At 43.5% G+C, this 22,526-nt stretch overlaps 1 protein-coding gene across 1 annotated transcript in view; it reads right to left on the bottom strand.

Moving 5' to 3' along the window:
* LOC141092135 (alpha-1-antitrypsin-like) overlaps window positions 1-22,526 on the bottom strand; it is a 36,363-nt gene that overhangs the window by 516 nt on the left and 13,321 nt on the right. Inside the window, exon 4 of the mRNA XM_073578071.1 lies at window positions 92-239. Coding sequence (XP_073434172.1) covers window positions 92-239 — 148 coding nt within the window. The remainder of the gene's footprint in view (window positions 1-91; window positions 240-22,526) is intronic.

Raw genomic sequence — 22,526 nt, 5'->3', positions numbered from 1 at the left:
TGGGCTAATAAAAGGCTGCTTTTTCCATTGTAATATTTGGAGTTCTACATGCTCTTTTTACATTTTTACTTTCTAGATAGATAAATCTTACCTTAGAAATCTTTATGTTGGCTCCACTTGTGATACCAGACAGATCTGCGTTGTCTGAGAAGACATCTACTACTCCCATCTTGCTTAACATTTCTTTAAGGTTGACAGTACCAGTGATGGAGAATGTGGGTAGGTGTAGGTTCACAAGCCTAAAATAAAGTGAAACCAAGAACATAAGTACAGACGATATATGACATGTGGATCTCATGAGAAAATTTGCAGATGCTTCATAGAGTGGAAACTTCCGAACATGGACCCTTCTGTAATAATACAGGCCCCTACCTTCAGTTCCTGGATCATTTTGCAACTTGGCTTCCACATTTTCTCTCCTGTGACATCCCTACCCTCATCATGGGTGGTTTCAACATCCCCATTGCTCTTCCCCTCTCCCCATCTGCTACTCACCTTTTATCTCTAACCTCCTCGTTTGGCCTTTCACAGCTTACTAATTCTCCAATGCATGAAGACGGAAACTCGCTCGACTTGGTCTTCTCTCGACTTTGTGCAGTGGATGATTTCACAAACTCCCCTCTCCCGCTCTCTGATCACAACCTTCTTTCATTCACTATCAAGAACTGCCAGGCTGCTCAGGTCACCCCCACTGTCCATACTTATAGAAACATACAGGCCATTAACACCCAGAAACTTACGATGAACTTGTGGTCTTCATTGGCCCCTATCGCCTCCCTCTCATGTCCTGATTCTGCACTGAAGCATTACAATGAAACACTTCAAACTGCCCTGGATGATTTTGCACCTCCTATACATAGAACAACATGACAAAGACAGCGACAACCCTGGCACACCCTGCAAACACGTTTCCTGCAGAGGTGCTCCAGGTGTGCTGAACGTCTATGGAGAAAATCCAATCTATACGAAGATTTCATCCATTATAAGTTCATGCTTAGAACATTCAACACTGCCCTTCACCTCTCCAAACAAACCTATTTCAACACCCTCATCACCTCACTGTCCAATAACCCGAAATGTCTCTTTGACACTTTTCATTCCCTGCTCAACCCAAGAGTGCAGGCCCCAACCACAGAGCTTCGATCTGACGATCTGGCCAATTACTTCAAAGAAAAAATTGATCATATCCAACAGGAAATTATCTCCCAGTCATCTCATACCATGCACTGTCCTCCCTCCCCTACTGCATCTAGCTCACTCTCTGAGTTTGAACCAGTCACAGAAGAAGAATTAAGCAGGCTCCTTGCATCTTCTCGCCCAACCACTTGCACCAGTGACCCATTTCCGTCACATCAGCTCCAGTCCCTTTCCCTTGCTGTCACCCCTCACCTAACTAAAATATTTAACCTCTCTCTCTCTCTCTCTCTTCTGGTATCTTTCCCTCCTTATTTAAGAATGCCATCATACATCCACTACTTAAAAAACCATCCTTCGACCAAAACTGTGCCGCTAACTATAGACCTGTCTCTAATCTTCCCTTCATCTCTAAACTCCAGGAACGCCTGGTCCACTCCCGTCTAATCCGCTATCTCTCTGATAACTCTCTTTTCGACCCTCTCCAATCCAGTTCCCGCTCTCTACACTCTACTGAAACTGCCCTCACTAAAGTCTCTAATGATCTACAAACAGCTAAATCTAACGGTCACTACTCCATGCTAATTCTCTTGGATCTCTCTGCAGCATTCGACACGATGGATCATCAGCTCCTTCTCACTATGCTCCGCTCCATCGGCATCAAGGACACCGTTCTCTCCTGGTTTTCCTCCTATCTCTCTGACGGCTCCTTTACTGTATCTTTTGCCGGCTCCTACTCCTCTCATCTTCCCCTTACTGTTGGGGTTCCTCAAAGATCGGTTCTAAGCCCCCTCCTCTTCTCCTTGTACACTGCCCCTGTCATGAACTCATTTTCTGCTACATCAGTTGAGAGTTCCCCTTCCGTTCTCCCTCTGGTGGTGAAAGGAGGTAGTGCTGTTGGTTTAAGTGGTAGTGATCTGCCACCTGATGAGGAAGATAACGATTGGATCTCTGGAATATCAGACTGAATATAATACAGCCAACGCTCTATCCGGGTGCTGGTGATTCAGTCTGCTTCTCAGGTCCTGGACTTCAGCTCTCTTCCAGTCTTCTCAAGTTAAGTTTGTTTTTTGCTAATGTTCACACTTGCGCTTGTTGGTCAATTCAGTTTTTTGTGTAATCAGCTTGCCCCTTCTGGGGCTATGCTGAATTTCCACTCCTATTAATCAGAATTTGCCAATCTGCTTTTTGTTCCTTATTAGATTAGCTTCTTTTTTTGCTCTGTCTCAGAATATTTCAGAGTGCTGATATAGGTTTAGAAGTCTAGTGACTTCAGGGTTAATTTTGCTATCAGAAGTGTCTTTCCTTTCCTGTCCTTTTTAGTTAGCCGGGCCCCATCGTTTGCACAGCCTATTTTCCTGCCTTTGTTTGTATTTTCATCTTGTTTCACCGTCAATACTTGTGGGGGGCTGTCTTTCCTTTGGGGTCTGCTCTGGGGCAGTTAGTTTTCCTCTTTTCCTGCTTTAGGCTTATGTAGCTCTCCGGTTGTGACGAGGCATCTAGGACCATTGTAGGAATGCTCCACGACTGCTGCTAGTTGTGCGGTTAAGTTCAGGGATCTGCAATCTGCATAGTTTCCAACTTCTCTGGTTTTCTGAGACTTAGGCCTCTTTCACACATCCGTTTTTTGTCATCCGGCACGATGCGGCGAAATTTTTAATAACCGGATCCAGCACCGGATCCGGTTTTGTCCCATAAGCTTTCATGGGTGCCGCATCGTGCCGGATGGTTATGCGTCGTGTCCGGTTGTTGCCGGACACGGCATAAATTAGCCGTCCGGCATCTGCAAAAAACGTTCCCTGCAACGTTTTTTGTCAGCGCCGGACCGGCTTTTTCCACAGCGCATGCCCGGACTCTGAGAATGTTAACCCCACAAGTGCCCGGCGAGAGAGAGAGAGATCTCTCTCTGTCACCCGGACACTTGTGAGAGATCTCTCTCGCCGGGCACTTGTGGGGTTAAAACTCACAGTGTCTGGGTGAGAGAGAGAGATCTCTCTGTGGGGTTAACCCCACAAGTGCCCAGCAAGAGAGAGAGATTCTCTTGCCTGGACACTAATGTTAACCCCCATGTCTCTCTCTCTCCACCCCCCTCCCCTCCCCTCTCCTCTCCTATCCTCTCCTCCCTCACCTCCCTTTCAGCAGCTGTCTCATTGGCTGCCTCTGTCCTGCGGCTCCTTTAATAATGTCCGAGCCGTATCGTCTCGCCGCACACACATCCGGTGTCACGGCTGCAGGCCGGATCCGGCGGCCCGGCTTTTCGCCGCACGCCGCCGGACCCCACACACCGGATGTGTGAAAGTAGCCTAAGCATGTTGTTTATTTTATCCTCCTCGGTGACCCATTCATAACAGAATCACCAGCCATACCGCAGATTCTAAGGTACTAAAAAGCAGGAAAGAATTGTTAGAGAAAGAAAGAAAAAAAAAGTCAGATTTTTTTTTTTTTTTATTATGTATTTTTTCCTCTTTTTCTCTGGGGCCGTAGGAGGATTTTTTTTTCCTAATGGAGATTAAGCAACTGTCTGATCGTGTGGAGCAGCTTGCTGCTGAAGTGCAGGGAATTTCCGCCTACCTTATTCAGTCACATGCTGCTGAACCCAAGACTCCTACTTCTGATATGTTTTCTGGGGATCAGTCTAAATTTCTGAATTTTAAGAATAATTGTAAATTATTTCTTGCTTTGAAGCCTAACTCATCGGGGAGCTCTGTGCAGCAGGTTAAAATTGTTATCTCCTTGCTGCGCGGTGATCCCCAAGATTGGGCTTTTTCTCTGACACCTGAAAATCCTATTCTGACTAATGTGGATGCATTTTTTCAGGCCTTGGGGTTGATGTATGATGAACCTAATGCCGTTGATCAAGCTGAGAGAACCCTGTTGGCATTAAACCAGGGTCAAGATCCTGCAGAGTTGTACTGTCAAAAATTCCGAAAGTGGGCGGTCCTTACTACATGGAATGATAGTGCATTGGCAGCTGTCTTTCAGAAAGGTTTATCAGAGACCGTAAAAGATGTTATGGTGGGATTTCCTGTTCCCTCTGGTCTGGATGACTCTATGTCATTAGCCATTAAAGTTGATCGGCGTTTACGTGAAAGTAAAACTACACAGGAGGCGCTGCCACCTTTTGAACAAATGTCTGAACCTATGCAATGTGAAGGGGTTTTGTCTAGGGCGCAATGTCGGGAGTTTAGAAGGCGTAATAAGCTGGGTGTTTTCTGTGGAGTGCCTGCTGGTTTACTAAGCTTGACCTCAGGGGGGCGTATAATCTTATTCGCATCAAGCACGGGGATGAATGGAAGATGGCGTTTAATACTCCGGAGGGACATTTTGAGTACCTGGTGATGCCTTTTGGGCACTCTAATGCCCCTTCTGTCTTCCAGTCCTTTATGAATGATATTTTCCGAGACTTTGTGGATAAGTTTTTGATCATCTCTCTGGATGATATTTTGATCTTTTCTAGTGATTGGTATTCTCATGTGGAACATGTCCAGACTGTGTTCTGGATTTTGAGGGAGAATTCCCTGTTTGTTAAGGGATCGAAATGCCTCTTTGGTGTACAGAGGATTTCATTTTTGGGATTTATCTTATCTCCATCGACTATTGAAATGGACCCGGCCAAGATACAGGCCATTTATGATTGGGTTCAGCCTACTTCTTTGAAGGCTCTCCAGAAGCTTTTTGGTTTTGCTAATTTCTATCGTAAATTTATAGGTAATTTTTCTGGTATTATCAAACCACTGACTGATCTGACCAAGAAGGGCGCTGATGTGCTGAATTGGTCTCCTGAGGCTATCTCAGCATTTCAGGAGCTTAAGCAGAGATTTACTTCAGCTCCAGTTTTACGGCAACCTGATGTCTCACTTCCATTTCAGGTGGAGGTGGATGCTTCTGAGATTGGTGCAGGAGCTGTGTTGTCCCAAAAAGACCCTGTGACTTCTAAGATGAATCCCTGTGCCTTCTTTTCTCGAAAGTTTTCCCCATCTGAACGCAACTATGACGTGGGGAATCGGGAATTGTTGGCCATGAAATGGGCATTTGAGGAGTGGAGACATTGGCTGGAGGGAGCTAGACATCAATTTGTGGTCCTCACCGATCACAAGAATCTGATTTATCTAGAGTCAGCCAAACGCTTGAATCCTAGACAGGCTAGATGGGCCTTGTTTTTCACGTGTTTTAATTTTGTGGTCTCTTTTCTTCCGGGCACTAAGAATGTTAAGGCAGACGCCCTTTCTTGGAGTTTCTTTGCTGATTCTCTTAATGTGACCGAGCCTACTACTATCCTAGGTGAGGGGGTAGTTCTTTCTGCCATTTCGCCCAATTTGAGATGCGCCCTGGAGGAATTTCAGGAGGATAAACCTGAGCGTTGCCCTATGGGAAGATTGTATGTTCCTGACCAGTGGAGAAAGAGAGTGATGTCTGAAGTCCATTGCTCCGCATTGGCTGGTCATCCGGGTATTTTTGGTACCAGAGATTTGGTGAGTCGGTCATTTTGGTGGCCTGCCTTATCTCGTGATGTCAGGAATTTTGGACAGTCCTATGGGACTTCTCGGTCTAAACCCTGTTCTCATTCTAGTGGGTTGCTGATGTCCCTGCCGGTGCAGAAGAGGCCATGGACCCATATCTCAATGGATTTTATTTCTGATCTTCCTGTCTCTCAGAGAATGACTGTTATCTTGGTAATTTGTGATAAATTTTCAAAGATGGTCCAGCTTGTACCACTCCCAAAGTTGCCATCTTCCGCTAAGTTGGTGCCCTTGTTTTTACAACAGGTGGTTCGGTTACAAAGGATTCCTGAGAACATTGTGTCCGATAGAGGGGTCCAGTTTGTTTCCAGATTCTGGAAAGCCTTTTGTTCCAATCTGGGAATTCAGTTATCCTTCTCCTCTGCGTTTCATCCCCAGACCAATGGGCAGACTAAGAGAACAAACCAGACCCTGGAGTCTTATTTAAGATGTTTTATATCTGCTGATCAAGATGATTGGGTCTCATTTTTGCCCTTGGCTGAATTTGCGCTGAACAATAGAGCTAGTTCTGCCACTCTGATGTCAACATTTTTCTGTAATTTTGGGTTTCATCCTCGATTCTCTTCAGGGCAAGTGGAATCTTCGTCCTGCCCTGGTGTGGACACTGTGGTTGTGAGAATGCAGCAGATATGGGACCAAGTGGTGGATAAGTTGTCACTCTCTCAGGAAAAGGCCCAGCATTTTTCCAACTGGCGTAGGACCATTGGTCCCTGGTTTAAAGTGGGTGATATGGTTTGGTTGTCATCTAAGAATATTCCTATGAAGGTTGCATCTCCAAAATTTAAGCCAAGATTTATTGGACCTTATAAGATTTTGGAGATTCTTAATCCTGTTTCTTTTCGATTGGCTCTTCCAGTTACGTTACGTTCAAAATCCATAATGTATTTCACAAGTCACTGTTGAAGAGGTTTCTTGAGCCAGTATGTTGTGAGCTCATTTTCGGGTTTGCCTCTGTCTTCTGGTGAGGGTTATGGATCTGGCTGTGCTGACAGAGGAGTAGTGAGTTCTCTATCTGGACTCCCTCTGTTGGTGAAAGGGAGGTAATGAAGCTGATCTAAATGGCAGAGACCGGCCACCTGAGGAAGAGGACTGCGATTGGACATCAGGAGTTTCTGATTGGATTTAAGGCAGCCAACTCCCTAGTTTCTTGCTGGTGATTTTTCCCGACTGTGGCTTCTGGTTTCCAGTTTGGTTCCTGCCCTCCTAAAGCTAAGTTTTCTCTGCTATTTTTCATATGAGTTTTTGTCTGGTTTACTTAGTTTTTGTGTTCAGCCAGCCCTGGCTGGGAATGGGCTGAATCCCCATTTTGTCTCTGATCAGTTGATCTCTTTTGCTCTGTCTTCAGAATATACCAGAGTGCTGATATAGTGTTTTGAAGTCTAGCGACTTCAGGGCCTTTTTCTATCAGACGTGTTGGACATTATTTTTGGCAGGGTTTTTTGCGTGATTGCAGACAGCGGCTTTTCTTTCCTGTCCTTTCTAGTTAGTGAGGGCCCCATCGTTTGCTCAGCCTATCTTTCTATCTGTGTCTGTTTTTTCATCTTGTTTCCCCGACAATACATGTTGGGGGCTGTCTATTGCTTTAGGGTTTGCTCTGGGGAAGTTTAGATTTTCCCTTTCTTTCTTTAGGCTTATTTAGTTCTCCGGCCGTGACGAGGCATCTAGGACCACCGTAGGCACGCTCCACGGCTACTGCTAGTTGTTCTGGATAGGATCAGGGGTCTGCAATCCGCTAGTTACCAACCTCTCTGGTTTTCTGGGCTTAGCTGGCTTTTTGTTTTTTCCTCCTCTGTGACTCATTCATAACACAGTAGTTCCTGTGGCGGCACCTCCTGATCCTGTATTGGTTAAAGGCAATGTGGAATATGAGGTAGAGAAAATATTGGATTCTCGTTTGGTTAGACGGAGACTCCAGTATTTGGTCAATTGGAAGGGTTATTACCAGGAGGATAATTCTTGGGTCTCTGCCTCTGATATTCATGCCAATAAATTGGTTCATGCTTTTCACTGGGCCCATCATGATCGGCCTGGTGGCATGGATGAGGGTTCGGTGACCCCTCCTCAAGGGGGGGTACTGTCATGAACTCATTTTCTGCTCCACCAGTTGAGAGTTCCCCTTCCGTTCTCCCTCTGGTGGTGACAGGAGGTAGTGCTGTTGGTTTAAGTGGTAGTGATCTGCCACCTGATGTGGAAGATAACGATTGGATCTCTGGAGTATCAGACTGAATATAAGACAGCCGACACCCTATCCGGGTGCTGGTGATTCAGTCTGCTTCTCAGGTCCTGGACTTCAGCTCTCTTCCAGTCTTCTCAAGTTAAGTTTGTTTTTTGCTAATGTTCACACTTGCGCTTGTTGGTCAATTCAGTTTTTTGTGTAATCAGCTTGCCCCTTCTGGGGCTATGCTGAATTTCCACTCCTATTAATCAGTATTTGCCAATCTGCTTTTTGTTCCTTATTAGATTAGCTTCTTTTTTTACTCTGTCTCAGAATATTTCAGAGTGCTGATATAGGTTTAGAAGTCTAGTGACTTCAGGGTTAATTTTGCTATCAGAAGTGTTGGACAATATTTTTGTAGGTTTTTTGGCAGATTGCAGACAGTGTCTTTCCTTTCCTGTCCTTTTTAGTTAGCCGGACCCCATCGTTTGCTCAGCCTATTTTCCTGCCTTTGTTTGTAATTTCATCTTGTTTCACCGTCAATACTTGTGGGGGACTGTCTTTCCTTTGGGGTCTGCTCTGGGGCAGTTAGTTTTCCTCTTTTCCTGCTTTAAGCTTATGTAGCTTCCCGGTTGTGACGAGACGTCTAGGACCATCGTAGGAACGCTCCACAACTGCTGCTAGTTGTGCGGTTAAGTTCTGGGATCTGCAATCTGCATAGTTTCCAACTTCTCTGGTTTTCTGAGATTTAGCTTGTTGTTTATTTTATCCTCCCTGGTGACCCATTCATAACATGCCCCTATTGGTCAAACAATCAGTCGATTTGGTTTCCAGTACCATCTCTATGCTGATGACACCCAATTATACGCTTCTTCTCCTGACATCACACCAGCCTTTCTAGAAAACACCGGCGATTGTCTAAATACTGTGTCTAGCATCATATCCTCACTACATCTGAAACGGAACCTGTCAAAGACTGAACTCCTTGTCTTTCCTCCCTCTACTAATGCACCTGTACCCGACACTGCCATTTCCGTGTGTGGTTCCACTATTACTCCCCAGCAACATGCCCGCTGTCTTGGGGTCATACTTGACTCCGAGCTTTCATTCACCCCCCACATCCAATCACTGGCTCGCTCTTGTTATCTGCATCTCAAAAACATTTCTAGAATTCGACCTTTTCTTACCTTTGACTCTGCAAAGACTCTTACTGTTTCTCTTATTCATTCTGGTCTGGACTATTGTAACTCTCTTCTAATCGGTCTCCCTCTTACCAAACTTTCCCACCTCCAATTTGTCTTGAATACTGCAGCCAGGATCATATTTCTCGCCAATCGTTACACCGATGCCTCTACCTTGTGCCAGTCCTTACACTGGCTACCCATCCACTCCAGAATCCAGTTCAAACTTATTGTCCTCACCCCCAAAGCACTCCATGGCTCAGCACCACCCTACATCTCCTCCCTTGTTTTTGTCTACCACCTTACCCGTGCCCTCCGTTCTGCTGATGACCTGAGGTTAGCATCCTCGATAATCATAACCTCCCATTCCTGTCTCCAAGACTATACATGTGCTGCGCCAATTCTTTGGAATGCACTTCCCTGGTCAATACGAGTAGTCCCCAATCCCTACAATTTTAAGCATGCCCTGAAAACTCATTTATTCAGACTGGCCTACCGCCTCAACACATTAACCTAACTTTCCCTGTGTGGCACAGTCTACAGTTTTACCATAACCAGGTTCCTTGCATCATGTTCCCACATGCTTTATGCATCTATTAGCCCTCTGTGTCCGTACTGTTACACACTTAACATTATGGCTGGTCCAAACAATCAGGGCCACCCTCCATAGCAACAAACCCTCCCTGTCCACATGAACAAGCCCTCCTCACACAGTAACAAATCCTCTCTCTCTAGCAGCCTCAGTGCAAAGAGCAGAACCAACCAGCTGCTCCTCCTCCAGACACACACTGAACAGTGATCTATGGAAAGTGAAACTATAGTGAGGAGGGAAAATCGTAGTAGAGTAGTAGAGTAGGAGGAAATGACCAGTTCTCATTTCAATGCCAGAACACCCCCCACTTGGACATTCTGCTCAGAAGCAAGACACTGATATCTAGAAAACCCTGCAAACTGGTGACAAAAGGTAAATTTCTTATTGTCAAAATTCAGCAGCCCAGATATGCACCGAGATTATGTGAAAAGCCCGGACAACCCCTTTAAGCTGCAAAAACAGAAAAAACCCATCCGAGAAATTGCTACAACATTAGGAGTGGGAAAATCTACAGTTTGGTACATCCTGAGAAAGAAAGAAATCACTGGTGAACTCATCAATGCAAAAAGACCTGGGCACCCATGGAAGACAACAGTGGTGGATGATCGCAGAATAATCTCCATGGTGAAGAGAAACCCCTTCACAACAGCCAACCAAGTGAACAACACTCTCTAGGAGGTAGGCGTATCAATATCCAAATCTACCATAAAGAGAAGACTAATGTCAAACCCTAAGAACATGGAAAAAAAAACGGGCTGTAGACCAAATGGTATAATAAAATACATTTTTATTTATCAAAAAAATTAAAAATATATATATGAAAAGAGAGATGTGCATATCAATAGAAGGGATATTGATTACCCATGAGGTATCTCACAACTATCAAACCACCAAAAATAAGGATTTTCACATCACCAAACAAGTTGATAATAAATACAGCTTCAAAAAAAAATTTATATTGGCATGACCAGCAGGGAACTCAAGATCCGGGTCCGGGAGCTTTGCCTTGATATTGATAAAGCAAAAAATATTGATGATATTACCTCATTGAAAACCTTACCAAGGCATTTCAAAAAATTCCATCAAAGTAATTCAAGGCTGCTTCAGGTCAAGGGTATTGATCATATTGATTTGGGTCTTAGGGGAGGGGATATAGGCAAAAGACTTGCCAAAAAAGAGTGTCAGTGGATATTTTGGCTGGGAACTTTGACCCCTCAGGGGCTTAATGAAAGCTTTGGTTTTGGCGCTTTCTTGTAGGTTTTGATGAATACTAATATCTTTACTCCATGGGGGGTGATTTTTTAGGGTGGGTTATGTTTTTACTTTCATGTATTTATTTTGTATTTTATTAGTTTCAGTTCATTCTTCGTCGTGAATGATTATTCCAGTGTGACAATGGAAGAGATGATTGTGGTGCATCATTTTGAAGATTTGAAGAAACATCAATTGTTCCTCTTTTCCTGTTTAATAATCCCTGTTATTGTGCAATATTCTGTTCAGAGATCTTGTTTCTAGTACAGTATTACATGTGTAATTTTTATAGTGACCATGATATGTTAATAATGTATTTGCTTCCCTGTAATTTTTTGTGGTGTTATGCTTTGAGATTGTGTTAGGCTGTCACAGTATTTTTAGATTTATTTGTTTTCACATGGAAGTAACCCCTTATGAGGATGGTAATATCTATTGATTAAGTTATCTTATATGGGGTGTTATTTTGGGGGATTTTGTTAGGTTGTCACAATATTTTTTAATTGTCCTATTCCATATGGAAGTAGCTACTTTCGAGGATGGTTTTATATATTGATTGGGTCATTTTTGTAGGTGCAATATACCCCTTGGGGACGCTGGTTCCATCTATAATATCTTTATTCACATAGCATCTTCAGTGGAGTCTGAGAGGTTTTGTATTGAACATACCCTGGTGAGTGCGCATGCGTGAGTCTTGGCTCACCGGAGAAGTGTGGGATGCTCCTTTATGTCTCTCCGTTCGCCTTAGTCATCTGGTGATGACCGGTGGCGGCCAACATATGAGCACACGAACAATTCTCATGTTAATAATAGGGAGCCAAGTTCAACTCTCGCATGCGCCGTCTTATATCAGGATGTTGATGTAGGGGTTTAATTCAATTTTTTTTTATTAAACATGCCCAATTTAGTGGCCCCTTATACTTATGGGTTATAAAACCTTGGCTGAATATGATTTTCTTTATTATTTTTCACTTTTATTATTTATTTTTGCATATGCGCTAATAGCTTGGCAGGTATGATGTTACATCTATGTATCGTAGGTATGGGTACCTGCGTAATGTTGACTTTTGGTGGTAGCGCTATAATGCAGAAAGTGGGTATTGATTACAGCAGTTTTGTGACTCACCTTGTTATCATTTAGTGTGAAAATTACCATCAACTTGGGTGGTAGCTACTGGGCATGCGCCATGGCACATTAACGTCCGAATTAATTGCAGCTTGCGAGAGGATTATATAAACAGGCATTTCCACTCTTTTCATCACGCCTCCCGTTGAAGCAAAAGCGAAACGCGCGTCGGGGCGGAGGGACGCCCGGGGGACTCCGCATCAAACAAATGGTATAGTTGCTTCATTCCACATGAATATATCCACTATTGCTCCCTTATTACTGATATACCGCTAGTTGACAGGATGATGCCTTCAGCATGATATTGTGTGCACATGCCGTCATTTTGGCATTCATCTGTAGAGCGGCATTTATATATTGCTAGTAATAGTATGTAGCTGTCACTTCAACAGCAATTATATATGCCTTGCGATAAATTAGGCACTAATGTGTATAGCGGCTTAGCATGGTATTATATGATATAATTGGGGAGTCATTAGTTTACATTCCAGTCTATTGCAACTTCTTTTAGAAAACTGCATTACAGAAAGTACTTTGTATTTATTCATGTAGGTGTTTTTCAAGACATGGTTTTGAAGCTGTATTTATTATCAACTTGTTTGGTGATGTGAAAATCCTTATTTTTGGTGGTTTGATAGTTGTGAGATACCTCATGGGTAATCAATATCCCTTCTATTGATATATACATCTCTCTTTTCATATATATATTTTTAATTTTTTTGATAAATAAAAATGTATTTTATTATACCATTTGGTCTACAGCCCGTTTTTTATTTTTTTTTTTTTCCATGTTCTTAGGGTTTGACATTGTGATTTATGAATTGTTTTGATGGTATTTAAATTTATTGTGATAGAGGCATTGTTGTGGTGAATTCATAAAGAGAAGACTGCATGAAAGTAAACACAGAGGGTTCACTGCACGGTGCAAGCCACTCATAAGCATCAAGAATAAAAAGGCTAGACTGGAATTTGCTAAAAAACATCTAAAAAAGCCAGCACAGTTCTGGAAGAACATTCTTTGGACAGATGAAACCAAGATCAACCTCTACCAGAATGATGGAAAGAGATTAGTATGGTGAAGGCGTGGTACAGTTCATGACCCAAAGCATACCACATCATCTGTAAAACACGGTGGAGGCAGTGTGATGGCTTGGGCATGCATGACTGCCAGTGGCACTGGGTCAATAGTGTTTATTGATGATGTGACACAGGACAGAAGCAGCCGAATGAATTCTGAGGTATTCAGAGCCATACTGTGTGCTCAGATCCAGCCAAATGCAGCTAAACTGATTGGTCGTCGTTTCATACTACAGATGGACAATGACCCAAAACATAAAGCCAAAGCAACCCAGGAGTTTATTAAAGCAAAGAAGTGGGATATTCTTGAATGGCCAAGTCAGTCACCTGATCTCAACCCAATAGAGCATGCATTTCACTTGTTAAAGACTAAACTTCAGACAGAAAGGCCCACAAACAAACAGCAACTGAAAACCACCGCAGTGAAGGCCTGGCAGACCATCAAAAAGGAGGAAACACAGCGTCTGGTGATGTCCATGAGTTAAAGACTTCAGGCAGTCATTGCCAACAAAGGCTTTTCAACCAAGTACTAGAAATGAACATTTTATTTACAATTATTTAATCTGTCCAATTATTTTTGGTCCCTTTAAAAACAGGGTGGCACATGTTAAGGAGATGAAACTCCTAAACCCTTCATCCAATTTTAATGTGGATACCCTCAAATGAAAGCTGAAAGTCTGAACTTCAACTGCATCTGAATTGTTTTGTTTAAAATTCATTGTGGTAATGTCTAGAACCAAAATGAGAAAAATGTTGTCTCTGTCCAAATATATATGTACCTAATTGTAAATCTGAAATAAAGTGCATAGCAAATGTAAATAGGATTATAGATACCAGTGATGAAGGGCCCAATGAAGCTCCAGCTCCAACGCACGTTTCATCTGTTGTGGCTTTCTAAAGGAGATTCATTGGGCCCGTCATCACTGGTATCTATAATCCTGTTTACATTTGCTATGCACTTTATTTCAGATTTATCTGTTTACTGCCATTGCACCTTATGTTAAATATTATGAGGATTATGTGTTATTGATTTTCACAAATTTTGGTCCTTGTATCCATTATGTTAACGCTACTCCTTATGGTACTATATATGTCTACTGTTTGCTGGATTTTTTTCTCCGTTTTTTTCAAAAAAAGAACTTAATAAAGTATTTTAATATTTTCCATTCATTTGGATTTCTTTGTCTGGGGTTATTCACTCTATCTGAGAAGGTTTAATCCTATGGTGCATCTAGGCATCACTACCTCACTATAGTAGTGCCCTCATGTTACTCCATAATGGAAAAGTAGACACAGGATTGAGATTGAGATATACAAAAATGATGGAAGCACAAAAAGCAAAAGGAAGGAGTAGAAGAGAGGTGTTGTACACATAGTGGGTGACCAGGTGACTAAAGACCGTCCTCCATAGCCTCCATAATGGATGACTATGACTACAGCCTTCTCTCATTTATGGATAAGAAAACAAAAGCTCTGAAGCTGTCATACAATAAAAAAGAAAAATAACTAAATATGATCGATATAGTATATAAAATTAAGGAAAGAGAATGCACATAGGTAGATAAAAGTGATATTTTGGGTGACAATACACGGTTAGTGCACTCACCTTTACAGGTTGTGAAGAGTCACAACCCCTTGCAGAATGTAAAAGGAACCAGTGGTCGCTGAAAACTCCTGTAGATACCAATGTCACAAAGGAGGAAGAAAAACACCGGGTTTTCATTGTATCTGCGCTGACCACACAAGGACAGGATTATTCTTCAAAGCTTTATTGTGCCGACGCGTTTTGTGGCAAATCTGCCACTTACTCAGGGCAAACGTGTCGGCACAATAAAGCTTTGAAGAATAATCCTGTACTTGTGTGGTCAGTGCAGATACATTGAAAAACCCGGTCTTTTTCTTCCTCCTTTGTGACATCAATATAGTATATACAGTGTGTTCCAAATTATTATGCAAAAAGAGTTTAGGAGTGATAAGGTTAGAATTTTTTTGTTTGTCATTTAAACTCATTGATGGTGATGTGTGTCATGGCTCTTTATATCACAGAAAGCAATTACAGATACCTGTGCAAATTAGTTTGGCAGGTGTGTCCAAATAAAGGCAAGAATACTTAAGAAGGCTGTTCCACATTATTAAGCAGCCTACATTTTTTGCCAAAATGGGAAAGAAAAAGGATGTGTCGGTTGCTGAGAAGCAACAAATTGTGGAGTATTTAGGACAAGGCATGACTACAATCAACATTGCCAAGACACTTCATCGTGATCATCGCAGAAGAAGTATGTAGCTGATTCCCAGCACACACGTGTGCGTGCTGATAAGGAAAAATTGAGGACTCTTTCCAACAGGCAATTGCGTCAGGTTAAAAGAGCAGCTGCAAAAATGCCTTGTCATAGCAGCAGACATGTTTTTGAAATTGCTGGTGCCTCCAACGTCCCCCGAACAACAAGATGCAGGGTCCTTCAGAGGTTTGCAGCTGTGCGTAAGCCATCCTGTCGACCACCTCTATCCACTGTACACAAGCAGAAACGGCTCCAGTGGGCCAAACGATACATGAAGACTGACTTCCAACTGTTTTGTTCACCGATGAATGCCGTGCAACGCTCGTTGGTCCAGATGGATGGAGTGGAGGATGGCTGGTTGATGGACACCCCATGAAAACACGGCTAAGGCGCCAACAAGGAGGAGGTGGAGTAATGTTTTGGGCTGGAATCATGGGGAGAGAGATTGTCGGCCCCTTTAGGATCCCTGAAGGGGTAAAGATGAACTCCATAATCTATGTGGAGTTTCTTAAACAGCACTTCCTGCCATGGTTCAAGAGGAAGAACCGTGCTTTCCGCAGCAAGATCATTTTTATGCATGATAATGCACCGTCTCATGCTGCAAATAACAAATCTGCATCTCTGGCTGCTATGGGCATAAAATAGGACAAACTTATGGTGTGGCCACCATCTTCCCCTGACCTCAACCCCATTGAGAACCTCTGGAGCATCATCAAAAGGAGTGTCTATGGCGGCGGGAGGCAGTTCACATCTAAGCGACAGCTCTGGGAGGGTATTCTGTCCACATGCAAAACAATTGAAGCACAAACCATCCAAAAACTGACAAATTCAATGGATGAGAGAGTTCAGAAGCTTCTTTCATACAAAGGGGTCCTAAGTGCAAATGTAGCATCACCTAGAATAAAGTTTTGACTTGAAAACTGTTTGATTTCATTTTGTAATAAGCTGATAATGCTTATAATTTCAAAATTGACCATTTTTTTGTTCAAAATAAAAATAAAAAGGTTGAAAACTCTGCTGTGCATAATAATTTGGAACATGCATTTTGAGTGTTTCTTATTTTTTAAAATATACTGTTTTCATAGGCAGTTTGTTCAAAAACAATGCAATTATACTAGAATAGTAGATGACTGGAAAATAAGAATGACTGTAATTCATATAGGTAATTTAGAGAAAATATGAGGAAATATTTTTTGCATAATAATTTGGAACACAGTGTAGACAGATAAAATTTATAAGTAGTATACATGGGCTTGGAGTAAAAGCAGCATTTTTACTTATATGGAATAGGAATTTTATTTTCATTGGGGGTTTTCAATTTTAATTTTACACCCACTGTTCTGTCCTCACTAAATGAACCAGAATTCATGTAGCTTATACAAGCAGCTAAACCGCTATACCGGGGGTCCAATAAGGAGACTGTAGGTCGAATCTGTGCTTTATTGAGCGTAGTGGTATATTGGCACTGTGAAACTACAAACAGAAACATATATACAATCAGTACTGGGTTCATCAGGGATTTATAGACACATGATACATCATCTGCAGTACTAGCTGAGCAGGGGAGAACTAACTGAGCAGGTTGAACTGAGACAGGAATTAGATACAAGAAGCATGTTTACATACCAGCGATGCTGACACAAGGGGAGGAGAGGAATGAGATGCTTCCAGAATGCAGGCTGAGAGAAAATGGAGAACTGGAGGGAAAATGGGGGGCTGGACTAACCATAATCCATTGCAAAACTTACCAGGGTGCCTTACAACCTTCCCAGAATACATTGTGAACGGAGGGAAATAGAAAATGAAACTAAAACACAATGGCACTGCAGTTATGACTCTGATCACTGGATGGAGCCAGAAAACACTGTAAACATTAACAAGCAGATAGTAAATCAGATGTTGAATTAAATGTCTGACACAGAACACTCCTCGTCTGGCATCTAACGGATGTCACTATTCTTTTTCTCCGAAGACAACAATAAGACCAGCTCAGTTACTGGTCTGGAGAATGTCTTAAGTTCATTCCCTTTGGCCATCCTCAGTTCGACTTTGCGGACGTTGCCATCTTTACTCGGGAATGTTGCAGTCACTTGTCCAAGTGGCACTGATTCCGATGGGCCTGACAGTACTTCACAAGGACTAGGTCACCAATACTCAGATTAGGCCTGGTAGATTGCCACTTTGTCCGTGGCTGCAGGGTAGACAAATACTGTTTGCGCCACCTGTCCCAGAATGTATTGGCAAGACTACTGTATATACCTGTCTCCATTGGCGCTTGTAGAGGTCCTTGGCATTAAATCCTCCTGGAGGGGCACTGGATAGTCCTGTTTTCTTGGTAAGGAGAGTAGCTGGAGTCAATAACAAGGGCTCCTCGGGGTCATTAGGGACTGGGACCAAGGGCCTTGCGTTGATTATAGCTGCGGCTTCTGCCATGAAGGTGGTTAGGCTTTCGTGGGTAAGTCTCACTGCTCCTTCCTGAAGAAGAATGGAGTCAAGAATTCTCCGTACTAGACGATCATTCATTCCCAAGATCCACCCATGTGTGAGGAGTGAGGTGGGTTGAATGACCATGTGCAACTTTGGTCACTTAGGAACTTCTCAAGAGTCTTGTAGTCTAGATTTGAAGGTATTCCCAATTCCTTTGCTGCATCAATGAAGTTGTTACCTCTGTCTGAACATACTGTATATGTTTGATTGGACCAAAAATGGCAATGAAACGTCTCAAAGCATTGATGAAGCTTGAAGTGTCGCGTGACTCAATGAGCTCTATGTGGACGGCTCTGATTGACAGACAGGTAAACATGACAGCCCAACGCTTACTATTAGCGTGTAACGAGTAACAACTGACCAAGGTCCAAACACATGAAGACCAACGCTGGTAAAAGGAGGGTCTGGGCTGAGTCTATCTGCTGGTAGGTCAGCCATCTTTTGGGTCTGAGTCTAACCACGAAGCTTACGGCAGGTAATGCATTTGTAGATGACACTACTGATGAGTTTCTTTGCACCGACAATCCACAGGCCAGCAGTTCTGATGGCTCCTTCTGTGAATAGTCTTCCTTGGAGTTTGACTAGATTGTGGTAGTGTTGTACGATTAAGTAGGCAACATGATAAGAGGGAATTTCTCCTCAAACTCCATTTTAGCTTCTTTGAGTCGGCCTCCTACTCTCAGCAGGCCATTGTTGTTGATGAATGGGTCAAGCTTTCTCAATGCGCTGCTCACTGGTATAGGAGCTTTGTTAATGAGACATTGGATTTCCACAGAGTAGGATTCCCTCTGAACAGTGAAGATGATGTAGTTTCTGGAAGGTAACATAGGTGTTTTTACAGAGATGCCACCCTTTACATTTTTCTGTGTCACCAGCTCTGGTGGTCTTGAATGAGCGAGCTATATGAGTCAGGCAGGTAATGGCTCGAGTAAGTAACTTCCAACTTGAAAATTTGTCAAATCTGTGGGATCCAAGCTGGATCGCAGAAGTCATTATATGAAGTGTAGACACCTGAGGGTGGATTTCAGCATCTGAATCCTCTCCTACTAGTTCTAAGGTGTCTGGACAACATTCCTCAGTGTACAATAGTTTTGGTCCTGAGAGTCATGCTGTACTTCCCAGTCGACTTGCATCAACTGCTCTAGTTGCATGATCTGCAGGATTTTGTTCCGTGGGAATGTAATGCCACTGTTTTGGATGAACTGATCGCCTAATCCATAGCACTCTGTTGTTGACATAAATGTAGAATCGCCTGGTTTCATTATGGATGCATCCCAGGACTACTTTGCTGTCGGAGTAGAACTTGGCCTGTGTCAGGTCGATGTCCATCTCGGATGCGATGAACTCTGCTAACTCGACGGCTAAGACTGTAGCACAAAGCTCTAACCTTGGTATAGTGTGGAGCAAGTTTGGCCTTCCCCATAATGAATCCAATGTGGCTCTGACATTTGGAGTCTAGGCAACAGCAGCAATTGTTTTGACAGAAGCATCTGCAAATACATGCAGTCTTTGGCTTTGCTGTAGATGGCACAGGGCACAGGGGTGTATGGTCTTGTAAGATTCAGGTTGGAGAGGGCTGCTAAAGAGTTCTTCCATACTTCCCACTGGATTCTCTTATCAGGTGGCAGAGGTGCATCCTAGTCAGATGTTTCCTTAGTTAAGTCTCTTAGTATGGCTTTGCCATGTATAGTAACAGGAGCTGCAAACCCAAGGGGATCATACAGACTGTGTGACGTCCATCTGCGAGTCTGGGCTGTAGTAAGACAGCATCCCGAGCAACGCCGATACTCTTTACTCCTATACAGGGATCTGGATTTACAGCAGAGCCCAGGAAGTGCTGTCTGAATAAGAGCAGCGTACCAGAGCAGGACGGTTGCCAGAAAGGGGTTAAAAAGCGGGACCAAAAGCATAGTCAGGAATCCAAGTCTAAACCAGGCGGGCAGCAGAGGTACAAAAACAACAGCTAGTAGCAGAGTCAAATCCAGGCCAAGGTCAGAGTTATAAACCGGGAGGGAGGCAGAGGTACAAAATCGTTAGGCATCGTTAGGCAGTCGCAGCGTCAAAAACCAGGCCAAGGTCAGAGTCGTAAACCAGGAGGGCGGCAGAGGTACAAAATCGTCAGGCAGAAGCAGAGTCAGAAATCCAGGCAAAGGTCAGAGTCAAAGATAGCAATAACACATTAGCACACTGAGGAAACCAAGACTATATCTGGCGGCCTGCAAGACAGGCCCCAAGGTATTTGACGGATCAGGCTATCCCTCACAGGCTTACAGTCTGATGACGTCATTTGGACCGCCCCCAGGACCAGGCCAGATGCACCAACCCTTTCATGACTGACAGAGGAACGGAGCCTGCGCCCACCAGATGCCTGTGCAGGATCCCCTTCTCTGTCACCACCACCCACGGGCAAACCATAGCTCCTCCTAGTGGCTGAGGCAGGAACAGCCATCCCCACGTCTGACGGTGATGTGACCGCCCGGCGCCTCCCAGTGGTTGAGACAGGAACAGCAGTCCCTGTGTCTGACGGCGACATGACAGTCTGGTGCCTCCTAGTGGCCGAGGCAGGAATAGCAGTCCCTGTGTCTGACGGCGATGTGACAGACTGTTTATGGTAGACAGGACCTGTCTGCATGTGAAAGGCTTTTCTTCCTGGCTGACCTGAAAGGTGAAAGTGTCTGACTGTAGATTCCAGAGAAGCCCGAGGCTGCGTTGCTTTGGTGTAGGATCTGACCCCAGGTCCAGGTCTCTGAGACAGTTACACAAGTCTTGTGAAAGGAATGCTTTCATGAGTTCTTGGCTGTTTGAGGCTATTTGGTGAAGCCTGAGGTTAGAGCAAGCACGCATCTCTTGGGCTCTCCTGAGAAGACAGATGGCAGTCTCCTTTGAAGGCATGTCAGACAGTCATCAACATAAAAGTCTTTTTCTATGAACTGTCTGACATTTGATCCGTATTCTGTTTCTCCTTCTTGAGCTGACCTTTTGAGTCCATAAATGGCAACTGCAGGTGAAGGGCTATTGCCAAAGATGTGCACTCTCATGTGGTACTCTGTGACTTCTTTAGTAGGATCATTGTCTCTGTACCAGAAGAATCTTAGGAAGTTCCTGTCTCTCTCTCTCACAAGGAAACAATGGAACATTGGAACATTTGCTGGATGTCAGCGATGAAAGCAATGGAATCCTTACGGAAGCGTATAAGTGCTCCCAGCAGTTTTTATTGAGGTCTGGTCCTGTCAGTAGAACATAATTCAGGGAGATATCATCAAACTTAGCACTGGAGTCAAACACCACTCTAGTCTGGCCCGGTTTCTTAGGGTGGTATACTCCAAACATGGGTAGGAACCAGCATTCGTCTTTGAGAGTGGGAGCTAGCTCTGCATGGCAGTTCTCAAAAATCTTTGACATGAATGAGAAAAAGTGATCTTTCATCTCTGGTTTCTTCTGAAGATTATGTTTGAGAGAGGAGAAACATTTTAATGCCTGACTTCTGTTGTTTGGTAGATGTGGTCTGTGGGTTTTGAAGGGAAGAGGTGCGACCCAGCTGTTGGTCTCATCTTTTACGAGTTCCTTGTCCATTACCTCTAAGAACAACTTGTCCTCTATCAACATTGCTACTTGGTTGTCTTGTTTAGTTCTCTGGAAGACTGTGCACCCCAACTGATCCTCATAGGTCCATGACACCATACTACTGTCATGAGTAAAGTCTATTAAATGATTGGGCATGTGGATTCTGTGTGGCAATTCCTTGACATGGAACTCGTTGTTGCAAGGTTGAAACAGAGATGGGTGTCCATTCACCAATGTATTCGCTAGCATACTTGTCACAGAAGACAGGGCATGCATATGTTCCAAGCATATGTTTCCTATTATGACCCTTACTAGGTCTAGCTTTTGGGCATAGGGAGCATTGTGGAATACATTGATATGACTTCTCACTTTATGAACCTGTAGGATATCTCTTCCCAACAGCAGTATTATCTGTGCCTGATGGTCGAGTTACGGTATAAGGTGTGCTATACGTTTCAAGTGAGCGTGATGGATTGCCACATCTGGCGTAGGTATTTCCAATCTATTGTCTGGGATCTGGCTACACTCAATGATTGTAGGTAGTGGTAGGCAGAATTGTCAGTCTAAGGACTCAATTTGGTAGTCAGTGGCTTTCCTGCCTGCTATTATCACAGTACCTGCACATGTCTTTAGTGAGTAGGGGGTGCTTGGTCCTTTGATGTTGAATAGGTCAAAGAATGTTGATCTAGCCAAGGATCAATTACTTTGATCATCCAATATAGCATACAGTCTTACAGCTTTGTCTCTATAGCCCTTTGGGTACACTCTGATGAGGCATATTTTAGAACAGGACCTACTGTCTATTGTCCCTTTACAGACTTCAGTACATTGTGAATTGATCTCTGGCTTAGCTGCATCAGTGCTCTTTTCCTCCCCGCCATGCTCACTGTCAGCTGGTGTGTTTTGTGCACTCCATGTAGCTGGACAAGGGTGTAGGGCAGTGTTATGATCTGTGGTGCCACATTCTGTGCATTTTACACTGACCTTACAATCCTTTGCGAGGTGAGTTGTGGATGAGCAGCACTTAGCAATATAGTAACATCGTTATTAAGGTTGAAGGAAGACTTTAAGTCCATCTAGTTCAACCCATATCCTATCCTAACTTGGCCTAACATGTTGATCCAGAGGAAGGCAAAAAACCGATGTGTTATGAACTGGAC

The sequence above is a fragment of the Dendrobates tinctorius genome, unplaced genomic scaffold (assembly GCF_039654945.1).
Source record: "Dendrobates tinctorius isolate UK_male_01 unplaced genomic scaffold, ASM3965494v1 ptg000058l, whole genome shotgun sequence".
NCBI lineage: Eukaryota > Metazoa > Chordata > Amphibia > Anura > Dendrobatidae > Dendrobates > Dendrobates tinctorius.
This window is presented reverse-complemented; position numbering and strand designations above follow the sequence as displayed.